The sequence below is a fragment of the Suricata suricatta genome, chromosome 1 (genome assembly GCF_006229205.1).
Source record: "Suricata suricatta isolate VVHF042 chromosome 1, meerkat_22Aug2017_6uvM2_HiC, whole genome shotgun sequence".
Taxonomy (NCBI): Eukaryota; Metazoa; Chordata; class Mammalia; order Carnivora; family Herpestidae; genus Suricata; species Suricata suricatta.
The window spans coordinates 129,674,778-129,697,016 of NC_043700.1; the positions used below are offsets into that span (position 1 = coordinate 129,674,778).

The following is a 22,239-nucleotide window of genomic DNA, read 5'->3' on the forward strand; positions in this document are numbered from 1 at the left end:
GATCACATGGCAATGCTGTGTTTAATATTTTGAGGAAACATCATAATATTTTGCACAACAATTGTACCATTTTTAAAAAATGTAATGCACAGAGGTTCCAGTTTCTCCATATATTTTTTTAATATTTTATTTATTTTTAATACAGAGAGAGACAGAGCATGAGAGGGGGAGGGGCAGAGAGAGAAGGAGACACAGAACTGGAAGCAGGCTCCAGGCTCTGGGCTAGCTGTTAGCACAGAGCTTGACGCGGGGCTCGAACCCACGAACGTGAGATCTGACCTGAGCCGAAGCCGGAGGATTAACCGACTGAGCCACCCAGGCGCCCCAAGTTTCTCCATATTTTTAAAAAATATTTATTTATTTTTGAGAGTGAGAGGGGCAGAGAGAGAGGGAGACACAGAATCTGAAAGCAGGCTACAGCCTCTGAGCTTGTCAACACAGAGCCCAACGCAGGGCTTGAATTCATGAGCTGCAAGTTCATGACCTGAGCTGAAGTCTGACAGTTAACCCACCAAGCCACCCAGGCGCCCTCTCCATATTCTCATCAGCACTTTAATAGTACCTATCCTAATGGGTGTGAGGTAGTATCTCAGTATAGTTTTGATTTGCATTTCCCTAATCATTAGTGATGTTGAAATATTTTTTCAAATATTTATTGGCCATTGTATGTCTTTGGGGAAATGTTTTTTCAAATTCTTTACCTATTTTTGAATTCATTTGTTTGTTTAAGTTTTAAAAGTTCTCTCTAGAGGGGCACCTGGGTGGCGCAGTTGGTTAAGCATCTGACTCTTGATTTCGGTTCAGGTCATGATCTCACAGTTTGTGAGTTCAAGCCTCACATTGGGCTCTGTGTTGATGGCATGGAGCCTGCTTTGGATTCTGTCTCTTCTTCTCTTTGCTCCTCACCTGCTTGTGAGCGCTTTCTCTCTCCCTCCAAATAAATAAATAAACCTAAAAGGCTTTTTTTTAAGTTCTCTATTTATTCTGGACCTTAATTCCTCATCAGATATATGATTAGTATTTTCTCTCATTCTCTAAGTTGCTGTTTTACTTTGTTGATGGTGTCTTTCGAAGCAAAAAATTTAAAAATTTTCATGACGGTCCAGTTTGTCTATTTTTTCTTTTATTTCCTGTACCTTAATTTCATATGCAAGAAACCATTGCCAAATCCAATGTCATAAAGCATCACGATATGTTTTTCTAAGAATTTTTTAGTATTAGATCTTACATTTAGATCATGGATCCCTTTTAAGTTTTTTTATCTGATGTGGCAAAGGACCCAGCTTTATTGTCTTGCATGTAGATATCCAGTTTTCTTGACACCCTTTGTCTTTCCCACATTGGATGGCCTTGGCACCCTGGTCAGAAATCATTTGACCATCTATGTGCAGGTTTATTTGTAGACTTTCGTTCTATTGGTCTGTATCTCGGGCCAGTATTGGTTTTAGTGTTTTCTTAAGGTTAAATCTTTAATCTATTTGAAATTTATTACATGGAATGAGTTCTAGGGATCCAGCTCTTTTCCTTCAGACCAAATAGCTAATTCATACCGTTTACTGAATAGCTCATCATTCTCTGTTGATCTGAGATCCAGCTTTCATCATGAACTGTTCTATATATATGTTATTTTCCTTCTCCAAATAATTTATTTCAAAATTATTTTTGTTATAATACAGATTTAATAATTTAAAACTTGCTTTACAACATAAATGTCTAAGATTCACGTATGTCATAATCTGTATAGTTAATTATTCTGTAATTTTTTTCCTTTTTTCCTTCCTTTTTGTTATTGAAGTCTAATTACCATACAGTGTGATATTAATTTCAGGTGTACAATATAATGATACAACAATTCTATACATTATTTGGTGCTCACCACAGTAAGTGTGCCCTTAATCCTCTTTATTTCACCCATCCCCTACCTACTTGCCCTCTGGCAATCACCAATTCGTACTCTGTTTTCAAGAGTCTGTTTTTTGTTTGTCTCTTTTTTCTTTGTTCATTTGTTTGTTATATGGGTTCTTTTATCTATTCTTTTGATCTTCAGTATTCTGCTCCTAGTCCCATGCTATTTTATTTAACCCTATCTTGATAATGTTTTAATTTTTAGTAGGGCTGGCTTCTGATTTGTGTAAGGCTGACGCTTAGAGAACAGGTTGTCTAATTTTGCCTTTTTTGGTCATTTAACCCTTTCCTTGAATGCTTCTATGGATACTAATATATTTAAATTACTCCTCCTTGTCACTGTAATTCATAAACTTAAATACACATAAGTTGACTTAGTATCTGTGAAAAAATAGCCCAAAAATGCCTTATAGCTATTTCACAATATTTTCAGATAGTAGAAGAGTGCTGAATGTTCTGGTGTTCATCTCAAAGTTTGACTCTGGCTTTAGTCATATGATACACATAATATTTATCTCTTCTTCTCTCATTTTTCTGTTAGTCCGGAAACATTTTACAGCTTGCAGATTTGCTTCTTGGTGGGTTTATTTAATTTAATAACCTGAAGTTTGGGAATTAGGATAATGTAAACATAGTTTCTCCATGATTATAAACTGTATAAACAGTCATAAATTTTTAAAAGCTATATTAATAGGGAACCTTACAAAGTCCCGATTTTAAACTATATTACAAAACTGTTGTAATCAGAACAGGATGGTATTGTCATAAACACAGATCAGTAGCACAGAGTAGAGAGCCCAGAAATAATCCACAAATATATGGCCAATTAATTTATGACCAAGGAGCCAAAAATATACAATGGGGGAAGTATTATTTCTTTAGTAAATGGTGTGAGGAAAACTGGACAGCTGCATGCAAAAAAAAATAAAACTGTACTATTAACATCATACACAAAAGTAAACTCAAAATCGATTAAAGCCTTGAATGTAAAACCCGAAACCATATAACTCCTAGAAGAAAATAATAAGGGTCTTTGACATCAGTCTTGGCAGTGATTTTTTTATTCAACACCAAAAGCAAAGGCAACAAAAGCAAAAATAAGTAAATGGTACTACATCGAACTTAAAAACTTCTGCACAGCAAAGAAAACCATCAACAAAAGTGCTTTACAGAATGGAAAGTGACCTGTAGAATGGAAGAATATATTTGCAAAATATATATCTCATAAGGGGTAATATTGAAAATATATAAAGAACTAGAACTCAACAAAGGAAATCCAAACAGTCCAACCAAAAAATGCACAGAGGAGCTGAATAGACATTTTTCCAAAGAAGACATACAGATGGCCAACTGGCACATGACAAGGTGCTAGCATCACCCGGGAAATGCAAATCAAAACCACGGTAAGATGCCCCGCACACTTGTTAGAATGGCTGTTAGCAAAGACCAGAAATAATTGTTGGCAAGGATGTCAAGGGAACACTGGTGCACAGCTGGTGGGAATATAAACTGGTGTAGCCATGATGGAAAAAGTGTGGAGGTGCCCCCACCAAATCAAAAATGAAACTACCATACAATTATATTTCTGGGTATTTACCTGCAGGAAATAAGATCACCTTAAAAAAATCTGTACTCAAAAAAAAAATTCTGTAATGTTGATTGCAGCATTATTTACAATAGCCAAGACATGAAAACAACCTAAGTGTCTTTTGACAGATGAATGGATAATGAAGATATGGTATATATTCTATATAATGAATGGAATAGTATTCAGCCATAAAAACATATAAAATTCTGCCATTTGCCACAACATGGAAAGACCTTGAGGGCATTATGCTAAATGAAGCAAGTCAGATGCAGAAAGATAAATAACTGTGTGATTTCACTTACATGTGGAATCTTAAAAAAAAAAAAAAAAGAAAAATGAACTCTAAGATGGAGAGAACAGATTGATGTTTGCTGTGAGGTGGGGGTGGTAGGAGTGGGTAAAATGGGTGAATGTGATCAAAATGTTCAAAGTTCCAGCTATCTGAGTTAAATTCTGGGAATGTAATGTACAGCATGATGACTTTAGTTAACAATCGTGTATATTTCAGAATTGCTAAGAGAGTAGATCTCAGAAAGTAGATCCCAAAACTTCTCATCACAAGAAAAACTTCATTATGTGCAGTAATGGATGTTAACTTATTGTGGTAATCAATTTGAAATATATACATATATGAAATCATTATTCTGCATACCTAAAACTAGTACAATGTTACGTCAATAATATTTCAATAAAAAAGAAAAGAAAAACATAAGTTCTTTCATCTTACAAAATTATGCCGAAATTAGCTGCCTTTTACCTAGATTCAAAATGAGTCTCAAGTCATATTCTATGTAGAAATACATATAAATTGCTACTTTAAGGGATTTCACAAATATTTTTGGTACAGGTTGCTTATGATTAATTATGTCTGTGCTAACATTCTGTATTACAACTTCTGTGAAAAACTATTTCCTGTAGGGTGTCTTTATATGATACTGTCTGCCTTTCTCTTGGCACCAGTATATTTTAAAAAGGAAGTGAGGGAGGAAAGAAGGAAGGAAGTCCCTTCCAAATCCTGTCAAATAAATTTGAGAAGCACCCTATACCATATCCATCTTCGAACTTTATAGCATGGTAAGGGCTCTGGGAAGGCTTTTGTTTAGCTTTGTTTACTTTAGGGTTTCATAAATTAATTCAACAAAGTGGGCTGTTTCATGTAATAACTAATCCTGAAGAGCTAATGTTTAATGAAACACACTTTAGTAAACACTACCCAATTCGCATTAAGGAAAATATTGTTCTGATTTTGCAGCAGATTAAACAAAGGCCATCTTAATATCTGTCTGAAACAGTACAATTTCTGCAGGTGTGTCAGAGTGCTATACAGATTTCATTTAGCGGTAATGTTCTCCTTTGTACAACAGAGAAACAAAGATATAAAGCATTAGGGTGCTTGCCAAAATATACACAAGACTGAGACTAACTTGAACCAAAGCTCATATGTCCCAACAGTGATTTCTAAGCAGTATTTACAAACAGAACCAAATATGGAACTCTGCAACCTCATTGTTTTAGAGTATTGGTTGAGTCTGTCTGTTTCTCTCTTCCCCTCTTTCCCTCCCTCCCTCCCGCTTTCTCTCTCCAGCTTTACCAAATAGAATAAGAGTCCTGATTTGCAGAACTAGAAAAGTGTTTTATTCCTTTCCTTTTAGGTAAACGTCAGTTAAGCAAAGACTTTTGCCAATTGCTAATTGGAAAATAATGTTCAAAGAAATTTATTTTTAAACACATAATTATGATATTAATCTGTAAATAGAAATAGCTTAGGAAATGGTACAAATAAGTAAATCTTTCAAGTCTTTGTGTTTTAAGGCAGCCCTTAATACATGTTAAATGTTGCTATCTGAATTTAAATTAAGATAGCTGCTTTTTAACCCAGCTCTCAAGGATGTTAATCAGGGAATAGAGATACCTGGGGGTTTTTGTTGAATGCACACAAACTGTTTTTCTGGTAATGTTGTATGTTCAAAGGGACATTCACGTGGAGTGTCTCAGACCACTGTACTTCAAGGAAGGGACTAACTTGTATATTCTAAAAGAAATTAATTGTATTCCAATTCTTCTGTCATTTGCAAAAATAGTAAGTGCTGTTGTATGTTGCCAAGTGTTTCAGGTATTGTGAAATGCCTTTTAATTAGAGTTTGTCAAGAGTTAGGGTTGGGGAGGAGAGTGTGACTATGAAGGGTAGTGCAAGAGAGTTTCTTTGTCGTGATGGAACAATTTTGTATCTTGATGGTAATGTTGATTACATAAATCTATGCAATCTCTAGGATACACCACTACCCCCCAAATGCATATAAAAACTGGGAAATCCAAAATAAGTTCTGTTCTGTAGTTATTAGTATTGTACCAATTTCCTGGTACATTTTGATAATGTTCTATGATTATGTAAGATGTTACTTTATTGGGGAAAGTATGGGAATTCTGTATTCATTTTGTAACTTGTGAGTCTAAAATTTTCTTAAAATAAAAACATTTTAAAAATGTGTTTATACTTCTATTCGGCATACTGAATAAAAAAATACTTTCAATGTTTCTTAGAGGCAAATATGCAACTTTAGTTCTTAAGAGAGTTCTTGAGGACTGAATACTATTTAGTTTTGTTTAGTCATTTAATACATATTCATTAAGCATCTAAAGTTGGAGGCATTATGATGTCTTACTTAAAAGAGTGGCCCTGGGAATTGGATCTGGTTCAAATCCTGGCTCTGCTACGTTTTAGCTTTACGGCCTTAGGGAAATGTCTTAACCTCTCTGAGCTTCCGTTTTTCCCATGTGTAATGGACATAGTGATGAAGATAGAAATAGCAGCTCACGTTTAGTGAGCATTGTAATATGTGATGTTATGAGTACTACATAGAATTTAACTCGTTTGATTCATACAGCAGTCCTATAAGAAGTGTGATTTTCAGATGAGGACACTTAGGCACAGAGAAGTTCAGTCACTTGCACAGGCTCACACAACAAAAGAGTGTTGTAGCCTAGGTTAAAACCCAGGTAGTTGGTATTTTGTTTTTGGCTATACAGAACTAGCTTTTTGTAGACCAACTGTCCCACTAAAAACAACTAAAAAGCAGGGCGGAGGGATATATTTTAAAAATCTGTTTGAAGTCACTGAAGACCTGGTAAGGGAGCCAGGACATCAGAGGCCACATTCACGAAGTAGAGGGAAGTCTAGTGAAGTCAGCCTCATGTTCACTATGACACTTCTTCAAGCATTTGCTGATTTCTAAGTTGTGGCTAAGAGACAGAGGTGATGAGCAGAAAGTGGCTACAGAGAGGGTAGGGAGCTGAGCAGACATGTCAGTCTTCTAGATCTCATGAACAAAAATTTGGTTTCAGGCCCACCATAGAGGTGGAAGCCTACAAACACCCAAATCCTAGATGGGACCACTGATGTCATATACACGGGAAGAGTGAACCAGAAATAGACCAGGCCTCTGGAAGAGTGAAGCTCCACTTCACACTGCTCAGTTTGTGATTGGTTTAGGATGATCTGCCCCTACTTTTAACTGCCTGCCAGAAGCCAAAGTGAATTATCCCTGGAGGAATATAACATCATTCAGAGCCTCAAAGTACTTCTTCAATGTTTTATAAACAATGTCTGGCATTTAGTCAAAAATCATCAGGTCACAGACCAAATTCTTCAAAATCCAGAAATACAGATAATAGGCTTATCAAAGTCAGACTTTTAAAATAACTAAGATTAATATATTCAGAAATGTAACAAGATGAAGAATTTCAGTAAAAAGAAACCATAAGAAGCAATCCAATGAACCTGAAACTCGTGTAACATTGTGTATCCAGTACATCTCAATTAAAAAAAAAAGGAATCAGGTAAATATTTTCAAATTGAAAACAAAACTGAGGTTAAGAATTTAGTAAGTCAGTTTATCAGCAAATTAGATACAAATGGACAGTTTTTGAGAACAAAAAGGAAAGAATTCCTCATCAGCAGACCCACACTTAAGGAAATTCTCAAGTGAGTTCTTTAGGCAGAAAGAAAAAGATCCTAAATCATTTGTGCTTTGAAGCAGGAAGATACAGAAATAGTATATAGTATAGTATAGTATAGTATATAGTACAATAGATATAGTAAATTTGTGAGTATATGATAAATGAATATTTTGTGGGGTTAAGATTATTATATATAGAGGGGCACCTGGGTGGCTCAGGTGCTATTGCATCTGACTTCAACTCAGGTCGTGATCTCAGTTTGTGGATTCAAGCATGTTGGGCTCTGTGCTGTCAGCATGGAGCCTGTTTCAGATTCTGTCTCCCTCTCTCTCTGCCCCTCCCCTGCTCATGCTCTGTTTCTCTCTCTCTCAAAAATAAACATTAAAAAATTCTTTAAAAATTATGTGTAGAATTAAAATACTTAACAATAGCACAAAGGTGGGGCAAGAGTAAATGGTGTTTGTGTTCTGTGGTTCTTTTCATTTCCTGGGTGATGTGTAAAGTACTAATTTAATTCCAGCGTTGTCCATTGTAATCTCTAGGGTGACCGTTAAAAGATTAGCAACACAATGTATAAATAAAAAGCTAATACAGGGAGGGGGAATGACCCAAAAGAAGAGGAAAAGGAGCAGAAGTGGACAGACGGTTCAAATACGAAACAGTACCACAGTGGCTGTAAATCCAGATCTTTAAGTAAGTCTGTTAGATGTAAACAGACATATACTGATTTAAACATACAGTCAGATCTGACTTTTGTTTTGAAGACCCAATTCTGTATATCTTGTAAGATGTGTAGCTTGAAGCTTAGGATGAGAAAACTTGAAAGAGCTGGAAAAATTATGCTATGTAAATTTACCTAAACCAGCGCCTGTCCTTGGGCCACACTATACCTAGCTCAGATGTGGCTGCTAGATTTAAAACAGATCATCTTACTTAGAATTTTAAAAGCACTATTCTTAAAAAATAAAATAAAATTAAATTAAAGCACTATTCTTCATACATATTATATTAAGTATCTAATCTATGCTTGAGATTAGACTACCTTGTTTAAGATAGTATTTTTCTTCCATTTTGAGCTGATATGTGTCCCTTGCATCATTGTACATACTTACCTCGTGCTTGCTTGGTTTTTCAGTAGCTTCCCTATGTTCACATTTTATCTCCTTTCTTAAGCTTTATATTTTCATTTAACCCATTGACGGTTGTGGCTGTTGTCTTTTATCTTTCTTTTAGATCTGCTTTGTGGTACCTCTGCCCCATGATAATATGTGTCTCGTTTTATGAAGTCATTTCCTTTGACTGTTGTCTGTAGAGTTTCCATGCTAAATGACATTCTTCTCTCTCTTTTTTTTCTAGGCTTTTATGAAAATGTTCATATTCTTAAGAATTATTCTTTCATAAATTATTATCCACATAATATAGATTTCCAACATCATGTCAGTGGTCTTTTAGTATGAGGGCTCTTTGAAAAATAGGTGGGGATATAATTATAATATTAAAGAATTGGTTGAAAATCTGGCCTAGACCTTCATAGGTCTGTTGTATGTTGATTAAACACCAACTGAAGACATCTTGAGAGACTTGTTCTGTTCTGCCTCTGATGTTTCGTTTAGCTTTCTGGGAAGTTACATTGCTGTTTATCAGAATGAAGGAAAGGATTAAAATGATTATATTGACTCAAGTTTGAATCTCCCAAAATTAGTTTTGTTTGACAACCAAAATTGGGGTAATTTGGGACTGAATTTGACCCCTTACCCATTTGTTAGTGGCTACATTTCTACCTGCAGATACAACTGAATTGACTGGACTTAATGAGGGTATAAGATGGGCGTTTCTTTGGGGTTTCTTCTTTAGAACATGTGAAAATGAAATTTGTCATAGTTTGGTGGGTAGCAATAAATAAAGCCAAGTGTCTACATCCTCTTTTCTCTGTGTTGAAAATGAGGCTTAATTCTTGGGGTTTTAAAATAATTCTTTTCTTATAAATATTAACAAAACTGAGTTCTTATAATTTAAGTAATAATTTCTTCATAGCAAGTCATCTGACCTGGATTCTCAAGGAAGTAACTACTAGAAATGGAAAGTAGAACTCACTAATTTTGGTTTCACTCCTGTATTCATTACTATTCTTTTCATTTCTCTTTGAACAGGTTGTTCCTTTCAACAGCATTTGATGAAATACAGGAACATACTTTTTTACTTGAGCAGTTGTCATAAGTTAAAAGAATAGGGAAGTTCAATCCCAGATTAATGATAGCCATGTTGTATTGTTTAATAGGCAGTGAAATCAGCTGTGCAGACCATCACTGTTGGAGGCGTGAGCACATCACAGTTTAAGACAATTATTCCTCTGGCAACTGCTCCCAATGTCCAGCAGATTCAAGTGCCTGGAAGCAAGTTTCATTATGTCCGACTTGTTACTGCCACAACAGCCAGTAGCTCCACCCAGCCAGTTAGTCAGAATCCCAGTACAAACACTCAACCTCTCCAGCAAGGTTAGTAACCATTTTTTAAAAATAGTAATTAATTCTTTGAACATTATTAAAGAACATTGGTCCTTTTCTTGCTGAAATCCTGATTAAGTATGGCATTTCAGCTGAGAGTATGAATTCAGCAACTGTTGCAGAAAGCCGCAAAATAGAATCATAGTTGTATGTAAATACAGTGTTGCACTCTGCTAGAAGTTGTTACACAGTGTACCAGACTACCAGACAATCAGAATTATTGGTCAGTTTGTGGGTAGCCATTATATTGCTGGTTTATAAGCCTACGGTTTATGATAGTGGGACAAATTTAGATGAAATCGAATTATTTGTTTCCTAAACTGTGAAGCTGTTTGGTAGGATTTGGGTCAATTGAAATTGCCAGTAGGTAAAGTATAAATGGTAAATAAGAACTTTACACAACGTTCATCCTTTACTTATTTTGAATCTAATTGCTAATAAAAAGCAATTAAAATGTTCTGTTATATTGCTCAGTTGTACTTTCCTTGGAGGGTACACCTGTGTATAGTCCTTCCATTTTGTGTGTGTTTAACCCTTCCTACCACCTGACATATGCATAGACTCACACATCTAACCCCTCTCCGTGTTTATCTACTTGTTAAAAATTGAATGATATGAGAGACTCAGGACAGTTTATAATGTAGGGCCCAATTTTTGGTCTTGGAAGACTGCTGTGTATCCCTTTGATGTCACAAAGCAGTTGATGGCAAGTAAATGACTTATTATTTACTGTATATAAATAGTAGAATTAAGGACCACTTGTAACCTCTTTCATTATTGGAGGGTTGGAGTAACCTATTGCTGATAGGTAGTCCACTAAGGGAAACTGTGGGAGAGAACACCTTCCTCTTTCGTTATTGGAGGGTTGGAGTGACCTATTGCTGATAGCCAGTCCACTAAGGGAAACTGTGGAAGAGAAAACCTATTTATTTTTTAAATTACTGATGGGAGAAAATAGAGGATACGTGAAGGAAACAATATTTTAGTTTGTATTCTTTAAAAATTAGACCTATCAAGTAGTTATATTTTTTAATCTCTCTTTAAACTGATTTTAGAAGGAAATCTTTTATTACAGTTTCTTAATGAAAGGTAAATGACACTTGCGTATTGCTGACTAAGGCAGTCAAGTTTTATATTCTCTCAGTACTTAAACTTAGGGTATTAAAAGAGGTGTTGCAAGTCCAGGGTACCTAGATAATCATAATGATATGAAGCAGTCCTTAGATGTAGTCAGTTATATTTTATGTGTGTGTTTGTATGTGTACCATATGCTGAGATCCATTTCCAGTGTGATGTTAACACTAAGTGTGATCAATAATAAGCCTTTGGTATAAGTAGAAAAGAATCTGAAGATCCAGGGAGAGTACATGAATAGGTTGGACACTACATAATTCTAATTATTGGTATCTTCTTTTCCAAGTTTCTATCTACCTTTCTGCCTCTCTCTACTTAGGCTCTTTGTCTCCTGGAAATTCCTCCCCCCCCCCCACCTTTTTCTACTTATCTGCTTTCTTTTTTGCCTTCTACCTTCGACTTTCCTTCTCTGCCCTCCCCTCCACCTCTCCAGCCTTCAGCTCTTCCTGTGTATACCCTTTTCCAGCCTGCTCACATACCCAACTTCCCATGCAGTTTCCCTTACATCCACCTGTATTTTTCTTCTTCTGTTCTTCTATCCCTAGGTAGGAGACCTAGGTATATATAATATATATTATTTTGCAGGAATAATGAATTAAGTTTATAATTTTTATTAGAGATACATGAAAAATAGTTGCTGTCGTTCATGAATGTATTAATATGTCTTTTTAAGGGCTTGATTTCCACTAAGGGATTTTCTTATGCCAAAGGGAGTTGGGGTCATCTTGTATATTTCCCACCAAAGCCATACAAAAACCAGTGTTCAAAGGTTCCACCATATAAATTGCAAATCACAGGCTGCCTACTAGAATGATCCAGAAGACTTCATGGTTAATGTCTTTAGAATGGAATCTTCCATCTTGCTGAGAAAGTCAATTTAAGAAATTAAAAAGCCTTAAACACTTGCACATATGGTTTCTAAAATTTGGAAGGAAGCTGTTCTAACAGGATTGTTCAGAATTTCTGTTAAAGACTAAAAACGATTATTCCAACTTCGATGAAAATGGCAATAATAGTAATATGGGGCTGTGCTCAAAAGTTGAGGGGGAGAAGTAGAGACTGTTGATGTAGTTATGTAACATTAATATGTCCCCCTTTCCCTAGGTGTTTTATAGTGTTCTATTTTCTGACTACTTCATTTTATATTGTCTTCATTTCCCAGGTTTTAGTGAAAACTCAGCGTGCAGATTCAAAGCTAATGTAAACCTAGAGTTCCCAAATTTTCTATGTATGGGTGTGTGTCCACCTACACACACACACACACACACACACACACACACACACATGCATGGAGACAGTTAACCCTTTCTTTATTATCCAAATAAAAATCATCTGCATCTGTCATTTGATGTGACTGAGGGAAGACCACACACACCTTCCCATTGTTTCGGAGACAGCCAGGAAATTCTTACCCTCTCTGGTTGTTGGAGCCACTTCGGAATCACTGTTGTATGTGCTCATGGGACAATGGCCAGCATCTCTTCTCCAAGGAGCAAGGGGAGTAGGGAGTCCGTTCTTTTGTGTTCTAAGCAGGAATTTTAATTCTTTTTAGTATTGCTGAGACCAGTCTGTAGTGGTAATTATGATCTAACTAATTAATAAAGCTGAAGTAACTGATGAAGAGAATCAGAACAGGAAGAAAGTTCAAATTAGGTATTGGACGTCACTGCTCCTATAATTCATGGTCATACATTCTTTTTGCATAACAACTTTATTGAGATAGAATCTGTATCGATATCGACTATAGAATTCACCCTTGTTAAGCACACAGCGTAGTGGTTTTTAGTGTATTGAGAGGGATGCAGTCATCACCACGAACCAGACACTTTCTGGAGGTCTCCCACTTCCCCCTTTCCCTTGGTCCCCGTGCCTGCAGGGCCTGCTCCCTGCAGGTCAGAGCACCATCTCCTGTTCCTCCAGGACTCTCAGCCTTCTGTCTTCAGCCATGAGTCCTCCCAGCCTTTTATCTAAGGAAATCTGTTCTTTTTCTTTTATTGTTAGATCCCATTTTCTCAACCTCTCTTTCAGACCAGGCTCTAGGCCTTTTTGCATAAATAAAACCTTAAGGGCTAGCTAGCCTTCCTGTCTTCTTAAATCCCTCATTTAAACTGTGGAAATGGCAGTAAGCAGTTTTAAGGACTGTACTTCTTTTAGTTCAGATATATAGATCGAGTGCAGCCTCTCTCCTCCATCTCATCATAGCTTGTGTCTGGGCCAGGGTTCATCTTCCTTCAGATCGGCTCCACCCTCGGGGTTTTAGTTCTGGTTGCTGGCCTCTTCCTAGCCACTCGGAAGCTTCCCACTGCCCTACATTTTCTTCCCTAATGGCGTGCAGTTTTTGTCCTCCTCTTGGGTGCTTCCTCTCCCCTCCGGCTTCTCTCTCGCAGTTGCTCACTCCAGTCCGTCCCCGGCTGTGTCATTCCAAGTAGACCCTCAGCTTGCAGCCCTCTTCTAACCTTCCTTGTTTTGTGGAAATCCATTCGGTGTTATACACTGTGGCCAAACACAGTTTCCTTTTGTGCTATTCCAAGGAATATTTCTGTACTTCAGAATCCTCAGAAAGTTCTCATCGCCTGCTGAATTAAAAATGCAGATTAAATACATAGATTTCTACCCTAACGTTGAAGACCTACTTTAAGCCTAGGTTCCAACCAGACTGGTCTGTTCACCAACATTTTGTGAAATGCTTTGCTGCTTCCCAGCATCAAGTCTCTGCTTCCCTTGCTTCTGCCTCTTCATGGAATGTGCTGCTGCAGCCTGCGCGCCTCTCTCCAGCCTGACCGTTGATCAGGACCCACCTCAGACACCGTGCCCGCCATGCATTCCTTCAGTGCTCCTACCCTCTCCAGTCAGACAGATGTTCTGTGTCCCTTCAACTCCGCAGCACTTTCTCTTTTTGAATCGTGTTTGTTTTCTTTGGTAAATGTCTCATCTGCCTTAATGGAGTGTAACCTCTTTGAGCAAATGTCTTTATACTTTAGTTTCCCTGGAACACTGTCCACATGGCATTTATATAGTAATATTGGTTGTAATAACAACAATAATCACATTAGTGGTAACTAACATTTGTTGAGCACTTACTATTTTTAGGACACTGTTCTAAGAAGTGCTCATGGATTAACATACTTAATCCTTATACTCTATAATGGAGGTACCATTCCCATGTTGTAGATGGGGATATAGACAAAGAGACTTAGTAAGCAGCAGAATTGGGATTTGAACCCCCAGGGTATTATGACTTAAGAGACTATATTCTTCATGCTGTGCTGCCTTTTGTAGGTACTTTGTAAACAATGAATCATACAGAAATGATGTCTTCTCTGGTTTCAGTACAAACACGGCAATTAGAATATAGAACAGCATTGTTACTCAAGCTCCTGAATGGCAGTTTTTTAAATTTATACAACATTTCAGCAGACTGGCTTAGTAGGGAGTGTTTGAAATCACCGGAGTACAGATTGAAATATTTTCAGTAGACTCTCTTAAATGACAAACATTCCCTTAGAAGGCGGATACGGTATAGCTCCCTTAGATGTAAGGTCCTTGGTAGATGCGCTAAGGAATTTTGGAAAGGTAACTATCCTGATTAAAGATTGCTCTAAATAGGAAACAAATGATATTCTTTAAACTCTTTTATGAGAATATCTTGAGAGAACTACGTATCTTAAATGTTTAAAGCACTATTTTCTGAAAATAAATTGTCCTTTCTCCCCTTTTTTAAAAAGCAAAGCCAGTGGTGGTTAATACCACTCCCGTGCGGATGTCCGTTCCGCTCGTCTCCGCGCAGACTGTCAAACAGGTGAGTGCCACAGAGCTTGGTTTCCCAGTCTCTCCCAAACCATTCACTTTTAAAATTGAAAGTTAAGATTCATGTACAAAAGATACATGGTGAATGGAGATGCTGTTAAATTTACTTTTGTAAATATATATATACTTCCTTTTTTCTAGGTTGTTCCCAAACCGATCAATCCCTCTTCACAAATAGTCACCACCAGCCAGCCACAGCAGCGGCTCATCATGCCTGCCACACCACTGCCACAGATCCAGCCAAACCTCACTAACCTGCCCCCAGGCACTGTGCTGGCCCCGGCTCCGGGCACAGGGAACGTGGGGTATGCGGTGCTTCCCGCTCAGTATGTTACTCAGGTAGGAGAGCAAAATGGAGTCGGCGCATTTCAAAAAGGGTAATTCGGTCTAAGCTGTGCGGCCCCATCACATTCTGAAGCTACTCGAAAACATCTTACTCGGTATTAAAATGACCATTTCCAAAACCTTAAGATGCTAACGGAAACTTCTGAATTTATTTCTGTGTTGTCTCTAGCATTTAGAAATAGCTCAAGGCACATATATGAGTTAGACACTTAGGAACTGAGAGCAGTTTGGCAAGAGGGCAAGACTATGTAGATAGAAGGGAAGATGAAGTTGAAGTTGGCAGAGTCCAAGTGCATGCAGAGAGCGTTGCGGCTGTGATCCAGCTCTTCCACGCATGCGAGTAGGATGGCTCGGACTCGCTCCTGGAAAGTAGACCGTGAGATACATTTCTTTAGTGACTTGTCCAGATACCCTCATCTGGCCATCTTTAGAGTTAAAGCCACGTGTCATCCACCTGGCTGGTGAGGGTTAGGAGTGCTACTTCTAGGAAGCTGATAGAAGTTTTCTTTTTCACATAAGAGTCCAGCAAATGAGCACCGTGTTCTCAGCTGTTGAATTGATCGCCCCAGATTCTAAGAGAGAGAAACAGAAACATCATGAAATGCACCCTGGAGTATGCTAATGTGGCTACTGATGAGAAAATGAGTGTCCAGGATTTTTGTCTCTGGCATCTCTTTTCTTGTGTAGAAATCGATCTAAAATTGAAAATTATTACCCATGTAACATCTCATTCCCTATAACTTATAATGTGATTAATGGTCAGTATAGCGCCTATTTTATTTACAAGTAGACACATTGCATTTTTCTAGCCAATACAAATTAATACTTAGACTTTTGAGGCATTCACCCAGAATTTCCTAATCCTGATATACTTACTCCTCTATGAAAAATTTCTTGTATTTGTACCATGTAGTACTTTCAAATGTCACGTTGTTTTCACCCCTAGTATTAGTTTGGGTCCTTAGAAGGGCTCCATGAAGTAGTGCTTCTGTATGAAGTTCTCCATACTGTTTTTCCTATAGTAGTGGATGAATTTGTGGTTCTTACTGATCATTACATCTGAGAGTATTGTGCATTTTTGTAAATATGGTCTAAAATTACCTTTCTCTCTGCATAGCTACAGCAGTCTTCATATGTGTCTATAGCAAGCAACTCGAACTTCACTGGAGCTCCTGGTATCCAGACCCAGGCAAGGCTTCCGTTCAATGGGTGAGTCTTTTGAAAATACGTAAGGGAAGTTGTTGCGTCAGATTAAATGCAGCATCAAATATATATATTTCAAAACATATTCATATGATTTTTTTCCTCAAAGCCATGTGAGCACGCCTTTATAGAACTTTTTATTCTGAGATTCAGCTTTAAACAGAAAGGTTACAGGAGCAGTCAGAGAATTCCCAAATATCTTTTACTTAGATTCATCAGTTTTGCCATGTCTTCTAAGTCTCTTTCTTCTCGTTCTCTCTCTCATGCTGAATATGTTTTTAAAAATGGTATTAACTAGGTTTTAAGTTGTTATGTTAGGCCCTTGCCTTTGTTGATGGTGGTCTGTTTTTTCATCTGTGAGTAAGTACTGGAGTAGATGCAGCGCTTCGTTCCTGGCACAGGCCTAGGCCCCGGCTCCCCCGGCTCCAGCCCCACACCCCCTTCTCCTCACTCCTTTCATAATGGAATCCCAGGCGTTTTGAGCAGATTTCAGCTCTAGTTCTTTCAGAAGGAAGAGTTTTTTGTGGAGTGTTCTTTGGAAGCTATTCATAACTTCCTTCTTAAAAAATCCCTATCTTGAGGTGCCTGGGTGGCTCAGTTGGTTAAGCCTCCGGCTCCGGCTCAGGTCAGATCTCACGTTCGTAGGTTCGAGCCCCGCGTCAGGCTCTGTGCTGCAAGCTAACTCAGAGCCTGGAGCCTGCTTCCGGTTCTGTGTCTCCCTCTCTCTCTGCCCCTCCCCCTCTCATGCTCTGTCTCTCTCTGTATCAAAAATAAATAAAACATTAAAAAAAAAATCCCTATCTTGACGCTACAACTTGCTTTTGAATTTGATGTGAAGGGACAACATAGAGATGGATTATTAGAGATGGACACATACATTTGTTAAAGCTTTCTTTTAGGAATTTACAGAGACATTTCTAATTTTTAATAATTACCTTTAATTGACTAAAATATGTATCTTTTTTTTTTATCTGTACAGCATAATCCCATCAGAGTCTGCCAGTCGGCCCAGAAAGCCCTGTAATTGTACAAAATCACTGTGTTTGAAATTGTAAGTCTTTTTGCTATTGTTTCTTCATTTGATATAAATAGTTTTAAAAGTAAGTGGAGCTAGGGGCGCCTGGGTGGCTCAGTTGGTTGAGCGTCTGACTCGGGCTCAGGTCATCTCATGGTTTGTGGGTTGAAGCCCCGTGTCTGTCCAGACAGAGCCTGGAGCCTGTCTTCAGAGTCTGTGTCTCTTTCTCTCTGACCCTCTCCTGCTTGTGCTGTCTCCCTCTGTCTCTCTAAAATAAAATAAAAAACATTAAAAAATTAAAAAATTAAATGGAGTTAAATAAAAATTCTTAAACCAGTTTCATAAGTCCAAACAATTTAAATAAACATACAAGTGAATGTCTGAGCACTTATGATGGTGTAAAAATACTGTTTCATTCATTCAGAAAGTGATTTTATAGTCTTTACCATAGATGAGGCACTGGACTAGGAATTTAGAGACACGGCAGCATGAAACAGATGTAGTCTCTTTTGTTAATAATAATAAATCTGATTATTATATTTATGACTTTATGTTTGCTCTCCTAGTGAGATGATACTCTGAGTAGCTTTAAAATTATTGGATGGGAGCACCTGGGTGGCTCAGTCAGTTAAGGGTCTGACTTCAGGCTCAGGCCATGATCATACAGTTCATGAGTTTGACCCCCACATCAGGCTCTCTGCTGTCAGTGCAGATCCTCTGTCTCCCTCTCTCTCCGCCCTTCACCTGGAGTGCATGCGCTTTCTCGAAAATAAAAAAATTTTTAAAAATTAAAAAAAAATTTTGTTGGATGATTCATTTGCATATTAGTTCTGAACCAAGAGATTTGACATGAAACAGTTAAGTGAAAAACATTGGTCATGTAAGTGGATTCAAATCCCAAGAAGCATGACTATAGTTCAGGTGAGCGGATTGTACTGCTGGAATATCGCTCATGATTTTCCTTTTCAGTGATTTTGAACTAACTTACTTTGGGTTCACATAAAATCACATAGCTTTTGTGTTGACAGCAGTTACCACTGGAACTAAGTTTCTAAACCAAAATTCTAGGAGCCAGTGACTTTAATTTTGAGCCCGATCACATGGTTGACAATTATATTAACTCTATAAGTAGGTGGCTCTGAGTACATTCTAAAATGCTTTACTGCATATATAATGCTTTTAATCAGATAATTTCTAGTTTTGTATATTTTAACAATGACTTTTCTGGGGTGCTGGGGTGGCTCATTTGGTTAAATGTCTGACTCTTGATTTTGGCTCAGGTCACAATCTCACAGTTCATGGGATTGAGCCCCGTGTTGGGCTCTGTGCTGACAGCGTGGAGCCTGGTTGGGATTTTTCCTCTCCCTCTCTCTCCCTGCCTCTCCCCCTGCTCTTGCTCACTCTCTCAAGATAAACATTTAAAAAAATAAAACAGGGGCGCCTGGGTGGCTCAGTTGGTTAAGCCTCCGACTTCGGCTCAGGTTATGATCTCACAGTTCGTGGGTTCGAGCCCTGCGTCAGGCTCTGTGCTGACAGCTAGCTCAGAGCCTGGAGCCTGCTTCCAGTTCTGTGTCTCCTTCTCTCTCTGCCCCTTCCCCTCTCATGCTCTGTCTCTCTCTGTATCAAAAATAAATAAAACATTAAAAAAAATTTTTTTAACAAAAATAAATAAATAAAAGAAATAAAAAAATAAAACAACAACCCTTTTATGTGACTTTCACTGATTTTTGTATTCCAGATATTGTGATTGCTTTGCAAATGGTGAATTTTGCAACAACTGCAATTGTACTAATTGTTATAATAATTTGGAACATGAAAACGAAAGGCAAAAAGCAATAAAGGTGATTATTTTTTATTTTATTTAACTGACAAATTTCCAGTTTCACCTGATTTTTTTAGAACTCTATTGTTTTACAAAGAAACTTCCTTTTGCTCTGTATAATCTTCTGTGATTGAACTTCAGTTGATATTTGATCTGTTTTGATAGGCATGCCTTGACAGAAATCCAGAAGCTTTTAAGCCTAAGATAGGGAAGGGAAAGGAGGGAGAATCAGATCGACGTCACAGCAAAGGATGTAATTGCAAACGATCAGGATGTCTTAAAAACTACTGTGAATGCTACGAGGTGAGATGCTGGTTGGGGAACATAATCTAATCAAAGGTATACTGTAAAAATTTACTTGCAAATTGGGGAATTACTCTATTGCATTTTGAAAATAGTGCAAGGGCCCTATTTTGAGGAAGACCTTCTGGCCTCCCAAGCAAGGCTTCGGAGGAACAATACCGTGATCTTGTCATTACGGCTTTGGGACTCATTACCTGATTACCAATTCATAACTTCTTGATCTTTATACCTGGAAGTATGCAAACCAGAGCATCAGTTTATTGATTTTTAGTAAAAATAACATCGGGGGCGTCTGGGTAGCTCAGTCGGCTGAGTGTCCTATTTCGGCTAAGGTCATGATCTCATGGTTCATAAGTTTGAGGCTCACATCGGGCTCTGTGCTGACAGCTCAGAGCCTGGAGCCTGTTTCGGATTCTGTGTCTCCCACTCTCTCTGCCCCTTCCCTGCTCACTCACTCTCTCTTGCTCTCTCAAAAATAAGCATTAAAAAAATATATATATTTTTTTAATAACATCAAAGTGGATGGAAACTAGCCGTTGTCCTTAACGGAAGGGTAGTGCTATCCACTGTTCCCCATGGGCTTTTGAAAATATATGTGGATACAAAACAGTCTGTATTCCAAGGACAGTCCTGAAAGTGAAGATTTATCTTGCCCAACCTCCCAGTAGTGCCTTGTTGAAGAGTGGTGCTCTTTGGAAAACTGATATGTTATGCAGTTTGCTTTTTGAGCATACAAATAGGAAAGGAGAAATATGAAATATTGCGGTTGAGGTTATTGGTCATTGTGAAGTGATTACATCCATTTTTGCTGCTGACCATTCTTGATCAGGCATCTTTAACAGGTGCTATTTTTTTTAATTTTTAAGTGCAAATTAAATCATCCCTTTCTTTCTGTAGACAAAGTACTACATAACATAACTACATAATAAACATTGTTTTTATTTTCAAAGCTTAAACAGAATGCCCAAGAGTAACTCTGTGTTAGTGTATTTGCTTTTTTGGTGTACCTGAGACTCTTTACTGATAGTCTTTGGAGTTGAGTCATTCCTACGGTTAGTTGGCTTTCTCATCTATTAGATTTTCATACTTTTCAGATTTCGTATTCAGGAGGACACCTTAGTTTTAGTTTTGGCAGAAGCCCTAGCCTTGTACTTGGTAAAGTCTTACCAAGGATAGCATTCTCTTCTCATGGGGTTGCTCTGCTTTAGGAGTGTGTGCCTGCCATTCAGGGCCCCTTCCCATTCAAAATGTGTCACAGTAAAGATTATGTGTCTGTATTCCCTATGTAACAAATTCCTAATTCCCCTGTGTTAGAAGTCAAATACTCCTTCCAAGAAGTATTTAGAAAGGTAACCTCTTGTTAGTCCTAAAGACCAAATGAATGAAAATTGTGTATAATTAAAATGGAGTATTTTGAAAGTGTCTTAAATAATGACTTAGAGTTTAACAAGACAGTTTTTTACCTGTGTTGGAAGAGATGGACTCCTTTATTTGAACACATGATGAAATAGGTGGCTTCTGTTCATAAACTATATCATACAAAATTCGTCATGAATTTGTTAAAAATGTAAGAATAGCATATTCTTATTATAAAACCAATCCACAAAAAGAGACAAAATGGAAATTGATGTAAAGCTGGGTCAGAAGGGCAAAGAAGCCTTTCCATGCCTATGGCGCTCAACAGCCCGCCCATGCTTGGCACGTATGAGAGTCAAACGTACAGGAACTAACAATTAAATCTGAGAATTGATGGAAGTAGAAAAGGCAGTGAGCTGGTTGAAATATGCTAAAAGAGAGAAAGCTGCCCTGTTATAAAATCCCTGACTTTCAGGACACACATAGTGTCTAGTAACTAAATTGTCATTTTTGAAGACCAAGAAATACAAACACCAGGAATACACGAATCTATGACTAGCAGGGGCTGATTGGCCCATTGTGAATTGGCTGACAGTTTGTGTGTTCAGTTGTTGGTCTTTTGAATTGAATTGGCTTTTTTTGGTCCAATTAGTTTGCATCTGGATAACACGTGCCTATTCCTTTCACTCAGCTTCCAGAGCTTGTTGAGTGGAGGTGTGATGGCCCACATTTTTTAAATGGTTATGTCTTGTAACCTTTTTTCTTCTCCTTTTTTTGACCCCAAGGGAAGTTGAATCAACACAGCTAAATGGATACTCTGTCATTCTAATTTCTTCTTCCTGATTTCCTGTTAGATTATTAGTACCTTTCTTATGGTTCTTCATACTTAATCCAAATGATCATTACTGGTGTGTCAAATTTACTAGGTTTTGGGAAATGTCAATGATAGAACAATGAGATCTCACTTTACCTCTTTCCCCCAATCGGGTTGCTAAATATTAAAAAGAGCTATAATATATACTGTTGGAGAGAATGTGGGAAAGGCTTCTTCTATACATTGCTAATGAGATGTGAGGTGTTACAGCCTTTTGTAAAAACAGTCTGGTCACATCCATTAAAATGCACATACCCTTTGGCCAGTGAGCCCAGTTCTAGAACTGTAGCTCATAGAAATAAAAGCAGAATAGAGAGAGAAAGAGAGAGAGAGAGAGAAAAGGAAGATGTAGAGAGTGGGCATATGATTTTGTAAAATGAACTAAAAAAAGACATGTATTTGTTAGTTAAGATAGGTATATGTACA

The 22,239-nt window shown here is 37.6% G+C and overlaps 1 protein-coding gene across 4 annotated transcripts in view; it reads left to right on the forward strand.

Moving 5' to 3' along the window:
• LIN54 (lin-54 DREAM MuvB core complex component) overlaps window positions 1-22,239 on the forward strand; it is a 65,118-nt gene that overhangs the window by 37,683 nt on the left and 5,196 nt on the right. For all 4 annotated transcript variants that reach the window (XM_029944136.1, XM_029944150.1, XM_029944145.1 and 1 more), the window contains exons 5-11: window positions 9,729-9,945; window positions 14,814-14,887; window positions 15,037-15,234; window positions 16,358-16,449; window positions 17,423-17,494; window positions 19,197-19,299; window positions 19,446-19,583. In XM_029944136.1, coding sequence (XP_029799996.1) covers window positions 9,729-9,945; window positions 14,814-14,887; window positions 15,037-15,234; window positions 16,358-16,449; window positions 17,423-17,494; window positions 19,197-19,299; window positions 19,446-19,583 — 894 coding nt within the window. The remainder of the gene's footprint in view (window positions 1-9,728; window positions 9,946-14,813; window positions 14,888-15,036; window positions 15,235-16,357; window positions 16,450-17,422; window positions 17,495-19,196; window positions 19,300-19,445; window positions 19,584-22,239) is intronic.